This window comes from Nansenia antarctica (assembly GCF_963989245.1).
Source record: "Nansenia antarctica genome assembly, chromosome: 2".
In the NCBI taxonomy this organism is placed as follows: Eukaryota; Metazoa; Chordata; class Actinopteri; order Argentiniformes; family Microstomatidae; genus Nansenia; species Nansenia antarctica.
In genome coordinates, this window is record NC_137675.1 from 6497832 (window position 1) to 6504521 (window position 6690).

Sequence of the window (6690 nt, forward strand, 5' to 3'; positions counted from 1 at the left end):
GCAGCGTGTTGCTAAGCTAACCTAGCCGAGGGAACATATGACAGTGTTGAAACGCTGTTTTAGCAGAGTGTACCACCACCTTACCTTCTCCTGACATCTTCCGGCAGACACAAGGAGGTCTTCTTGGCGGCTGGCATTTCAAGTTTAAACGAACTTTTAGATCGGTTAGATTTAAAAAGCTCAATAAAAACAATATGGTAAAAGCAGCACGGCTCTCTGAACAACCGCGCACCGTGTAGGAGAGAGAGAGAGAGAGAGAGAGAGAGAGAGAGAGAGAGAGAGAGAGAGAGAGAGAGAGAGAGAGAGAGAGAGAGAGAGAGAGAGAGAGAGAGAGAGAGAGAGAGAGAGAGAGAGAGAGACTGCTGCGGACTGACGGGGGCAGAACATATAATTTACCAGATATATTCAGGTAATTACACGTATAGCAAGTGTATACAGCTGTTGTATTATCGTGTCTGTCTGGTGTGACAGTAAAGGTTTACTGTCTTATTCAGCTCAGTTCTTTAATTGATTTACAATTGTCGGGATGGCCGAGAGGTCTAAGGCGCCAGTCTTCGGCCTCCGGCACCAACTTAAAATCCCCCCACAATTGTATCGGGGGGATACAAAATAAAAATAAAATAAAAAAGGCGCCAGTCTCAAAAGTTGGTCGCGGGCAAGTATTTGAGACTGGAGGCGTGGGTTCGAACCCCACTTCTGACAACGTTTTTGTGGTTCAGATGGTAGACTAGAGCAGTGGTTCCCAACCTTTTTTGTCTTGTGTACCCCTTGAGCTGTTTTGCCATGCCAGAAGTACCCCCTCACTCATGCGTGTTGATTATTTCCCAAAAAAATCAATTAAACTCTAACTTGCAAATATAACATTTATTACTGACACACAGAGAGCAAAACCTCTTCTCATGTCTCCAAAACTCTAAACACATTTTCTGCTTTACACACATTTTGCTATTCAAAATGGCACTTTTTAAATGCACTGAACACGGTTTTCTGCACACAACAATCTGACATAAAGTCACATGTTTGCCATTTCAAAACATTGCCATTCAAAATTAGACTACATGAGCTAATTGGCCAATACATGTGCCACCTGGCCACCTCAATGGTTAATTGTTACCACATGCCCACACACTCACTGAAAATAGACAAATAAATAATAAATAATAATGAATTTGATTTGATATCTGTTTCTTTTCCCTTTCTCCTGCTCCTCTTTGGCTTCTGTCTGAGGTGCAGTGATGTCATCATTTTCTCATCCCAGAGTCTTGACTGATGGGGAGAGGAAACAGACAAGATGAGACAGGATAAAACACACACACACACACACACACACACACACAGAGAGAGAGAGAACACATTCAAGACATTGTGATTATCACAAATCACAAGGGGACAAGAGCTAATTGAACCAGAATATCATCACAAGTGTCAGTTGCACTTGCAATACAGCCACCCACACCCCCAACTATCCACACACACACACACACACACACACACACACACACACACACACACACACACACACACACACACACACACACACACACACTTAAACTTCTTATCTAACTCTACTGATTATTAATGAAATCATTTGAACCACTCCCCTTTAATACATAGATATTTACACCATTGTGAAAAATAGACTCACCCAGTAGCAGTTGCAATTCTTTTTTTCATCAGTTGAGCTTTAATGAGACACTTGAGGTTGCTTCTCTTTTATAAGCTTTGACAGTTCTGGAGGCAGTGTGGCAACAGCAGTCACCAGGCTGCTCTCCACACTCAGTCTGTTCCTTGGCTTGGTTTTGATGTGGGTCAAAGCTGAGAAGGTCACTTCACACATATATGTAGATCCAAAAGGCAAAAGTTCATTCAATGCACACTTTCCCAGCACTGGATATTCCTTTTCAACATCACACCAAAACTCTGTCAATGACTTGTCAGCATGTGCCATCTTCAACCCACGATCAGAGGACATGTCCATCAGATTTTCCTGCAGGCTTGCAGGAAGGCTGCTGCTGCTCCTGTCATTCACTCTGAATGGGTTCCTCACCCAGTCCAGTTTTTCTGACTTTGTTTCAATGTCATGAAAGTACTGGTTGAAGTCAGTGTCAAGTTTGGACAGATGTGCTTTAACTATTTTCACCACAGGACCTCTGTCAGCATCAGTGGTGGCGAGATGGCCATCAAGCAGTGGGAAACAGCTCACATCTCCATCCTTACATTTCCTCTCCCATAATTTAACCTTCTTTATGAATCCATTCACTTTGTCATACATGTTAAGGATGTGTGAGTACTTGCCCTGAAGTGAAAGGTTGAGCTCATTCAGCTTAGTGAAGACATCAGCAAGATATGCCAGCTGGGCAACCCACACTGCATCCTCAAACAGGGCTGCAAGAGGGTGGTCGTTTTCTGTCAGGAAAGCAAACACCTCGATGCGCAATTCATAGAGCCGCAGCAGCGTTTTGCCACGAGACAGCCAGCGAACGTCTGTGTGAAGCAGTAGCTGCTCATGCTCTGACCCGCTGCCATGACAAAGAGTTTGAAACAGTCTGTGGTTCATTGGCCGGGACTGAATGAAGTTAATCACCTTAACTGCGTCATCCATAACTGCACTTAACTCGGGGCTCATCCTTTTGCTGGCGAGTGCCTCCCGGTGAATAATACAGTGCATCCACTTAATTTCGGGGTTCACCTTCATCACACGCTCAAGCAGCCCACCCACCTTACCCGTCATTGCTGCCGCTCCATCGGTACAGATGTGACTGCAGGATTTCCACTCCAGATCGTTGTCTTTGAAGAAGCTGTCAATAATCAGAAATATTTCCTCGCCAGTTGTCTTTCCTGGCAGCGTCTTGCAAAACAAGATATGCTCATTTATGTCCGACTCTTCTTTATAACGCACAAAAGCCAGCAGCTGAGCCTCCCCACTAACGTCGGTCATTTCATCTAATTGCAAAGCGAACTGACCTGCTTGCTTCATTTTATCCACCACTTGTCCGACAATATTTATGGACATATCATCAATCCGACGGGAGACGGTATTGTTTGATAATGGTACCAACTTGAGCGCGTCAGCTGCTTTCTTGTCCAGCATAGTTTTAGCCAAAAACATAGCGGCAGGCAAAATCAGATCTTCGGCGATTGAATGTGGGGTTTTTGACTTAGCCACTAGTAATGAAACAGCATAGGACGCCTCCAGTGCTTTGCTTGACACACTTGCCGCTTTTTTCAGTGTAGCCTGACTTGACTTGAACTCTGACAGTTTTCGCTTGAAAAAGTCGTCAGTTTTACCAACAGTTGCTAGGTGTTTGGTGCTCTGGTGTCGCTGTAAATGGGCTGGCTTCATTGAATTATTAGCCAGGACTTCGCCGCAGAAAAAGCACTGTGGCTGTGGTGGATCAGCCGATGTACATGTAAATCCCCACAAAACATATGTTTCCAAATAATAGCGGGGTCCTTTTTTTCTTTTTTTCTCTGATCTGACCGTCTGATCTGCCTCTGATCTGACCGTCTGATCTGCCTCTGATCTGACCGTTACAGCTGGTCGTTTTAGCCATCTGTCCATCTTTGCGGTATACTGACAGGCCTAGCTGACGTGCGCGCGTAAATAAACGTAAATGAACGTGATTTAAATGTGACGTGACTACCACTTGTGTTACAGTCATCACCTGTCGGGGAGGAACTTAAGTTGCAGCGTACCATTTTAACAACAGGTTTATGAAACGGCTATATTTTATTATTTTTTGGGAAAGGGAAATAAATTATAATTCCAAATCTTTCCACGTACCCCCTGCAATCCCCTCACGTACCCCTAGGGGTCCGCGTACCCCCGGTTGGGAACCACTGGACTAGAGCATAGTGTTAGTGTTCATCTAAGTTACGTGTCCTTCTTAGTTCATGTAGGAGCTGAAGTATAAAAGTATACTATTATTCTCTCATAGCAATTCGAGAATTAAAATAAACAGTGATCGGTGCAAAATAGATAGATAGATAGATAGATAGATAGATAGATAGATAGATAGATAGATAGATAGACTTTATTTGTCATTGTTATAGAACTGTACATAAATAGAGGTAGAGAGAGAGAGAGGGAGAGAGAGAGAGAGAGAAAGAGAGAGATAGAGGTAGAGAGAGAGAGGTAGAGGGAGAGGGAGAGGGAGAAAAGAGATAGAAAAGAGAGAGAGAGAGAGAGAGAAGAGAGAACAAGAAGGTGAGAGGGAGGAGGGTGAGAGGAAAGCACTTCATCCCAGGTGCCGTCTGCTGTACAAGCAGCCTGAAGGTAAGATCCTGTTTGAGATAAGAATAGCCTGCGACATCATGCTGATACTGAAACAATTAACAAAGTTAATGATTGAACACTCCAATAATAATAATAATTATAATAACCTTTTATTTGGATAGCGCTTTTCCTGCAAACGTTGCAGCTCAAAGTGCTCCAATCATTATATAATCATCATTCAATTATTTACTCAAAGGTGAGTTTTTAGTCTTGACTTGAACATATTATGCTGAGGTTGCATCCCTGATGTAAACTAGCAGTGCATTCCACAATCTGGGTGCATAAAATGAGAATGCAGCCTCACCAAATCTCTTCTTTTGTACATCAGAAGACCTGAGAGCTCTATTGGGCGGATATGCTAGCAAAAAGGTATTTCAAATATTCTGGTGCTGTGCCAGTGAGAGCTTTATAAACAAGGAGAAGGATCGAATGAACCAATGAACCAATGAACCTCTCACTCGTGTTTTATTGATCAAACATGATGAGTCAGGGACAGAGGGATCGCTACCAGGAACGTTCCGTGTCATGAGGCTGATGAAAGGGAAATAACATTTCCATAGTTGCCAGAATTGTGCACGTCCACTTCTACCAATAACTAGCAGCTGGACACACATGGAAGTTGTTCACGGAAAACGTTCAAATGTGAAACTCTACCACCAAATACACTGGTACAAGTACCCAGGACTTAGATAGAGCTGAACATGCATTTACTGTTTGATCATAGTTTATGATGATGATGATGATGATGATGACGATGATGATGATGATGACACTGATGATGATGATGATGACGATGATGATGATGACGATGATGACGATGATGATGATGACGATGATAACACTGACGATGATGATGATTGTTTGTTTGTTTATTAGGATCCCCATTAGCTAATGCCATGACATTAGCTAGTCTTCCTGGGGTCCGACACAAAAATCATATTATGACGTCATGAGCATGATGATGACGATGATGATGCTGATGATGACACTGATGATGATGATGTTAATGATGATGATGATTATGATGATGATGATGATGATGAAGACTAGGGAGCAGAGATGAGCTCCTTGATCCAGCCGGTGAGTTTGGTGACGCGGGTGTAGACCCCGTAGTAGTCGGCCCGGCCACACCCCCTCCCCCAGCTGACCACGCCCGCCAGGAACCAGCGACCAGACGGCTCCTGACACACCAACGGACCCCCGGAGTCCCCCTGAGAGAGGGTGTGTGTGTGTGTGTGTGTGTGTGTGTGTGTGAGTGTGTGTGTGTGTGTGTGTGTGTGTGTGTGTGTGGGAGGGATAGGGGTAAATGAAAAGAGGGGGCATAGAGATGGTTGGAAGAGAGAGAGAGAGAGAGAGAGAGAGAGAGAGAGAGAGAGAGAGAGAGAGAGGGATGTACACTGAACCAAAAATCGAAATACAAATGCAACATTTTTGTTTTAGCTCCAATTTTTTTCACAAGTTGAAATCAAAGACCTAAGACTTTTTCTATTGTGAAATTGTGTTCACAAATGTGTTTAAAACCTGTGTTAGTGAGCCCTTCCCCTTTGCCGAGATAATCCATCCACCTGACAGGTGTGGCATATCCAGATGCTGATTAGACAGCAGGATTACTGCACAGATGTGCCTTAGGCTGGTCACAATAAAAGGCCACTCTAAAATGTGTTTTATCACACAGCACAATGCCACAGATGTCGTAGGTTTTTTCAGGGAGTGTACAATTGTACATTGTTGAGTGTACAAATGCTGACTCCATGTCCACCAGAGCTACCATAAGCCGTCTCCAAAGGCGTTTCCAATTCCAATTCCAATTCTCGGAAACAACTTTGGAGACGGCTTATGGTGGAGAAATGAACATTCAATTCACGGCAACAGCTCTGGTGGACATTCCTGCCAATTGCACGCTTCCTATCCTGCCAATTAATCTTCCTTTAGAATGCAAATTTGGAATAACATGTTGCCGTGATTTAGGCTACATTACAGCCTGATCACAGTTCGAAATATGTTATGAAGTAAAGTCATGCATGCATGGATGAATAGAAGTTTCGATTCGAATACTTCATAGTAATCCATATCATAACATTTAAAACACCAGCTTCATCCATGACACACACCAAAGTTCTGAAGAGTGGATGTTGGTTACATACATACACACACTACACACCACCAGACACACACACACACACACACTACACAATACCAGACATGGGCTATAGGCTTCGGCGACCCACCATTGGCCACGCATGTCAGTAGAACTTTGTAATATGATTAATTAACGATTAATTAATGTTAATGTTAAGGTTACCAGATTAACCGCGAGCATTAACGCGTTAACCAAATTAATCGCGTTAATCATTTAGCTAAACTGTAAAAAATATATACATGCCCCCCCCTCTCCTCCCCCCACTTCCCCTCCC

General features: G+C 43.4%; 1 protein-coding gene across 1 annotated transcript in view; it reads right to left on the bottom strand.

Moving 5' to 3' along the window:
• Nucleotides 1-4489: 4489 nt before the first annotated feature.
• The window catches only part of LOC308149722 (transmembrane protease serine 6-like), a 14652-nt gene continuing 12451 nt past the window's right edge, over nucleotides 4490-6690 (bottom strand). The window contains exon 13 of the mRNA XM_080522619.1: nucleotides 4490-5487. Coding sequence (XP_080378745.1) covers nucleotides 5323-5487 — 165 coding nt within the window. The 3' untranslated portion in view covers nucleotides 4490-5322. The remainder of the gene's footprint in view (nucleotides 5488-6690) is intronic.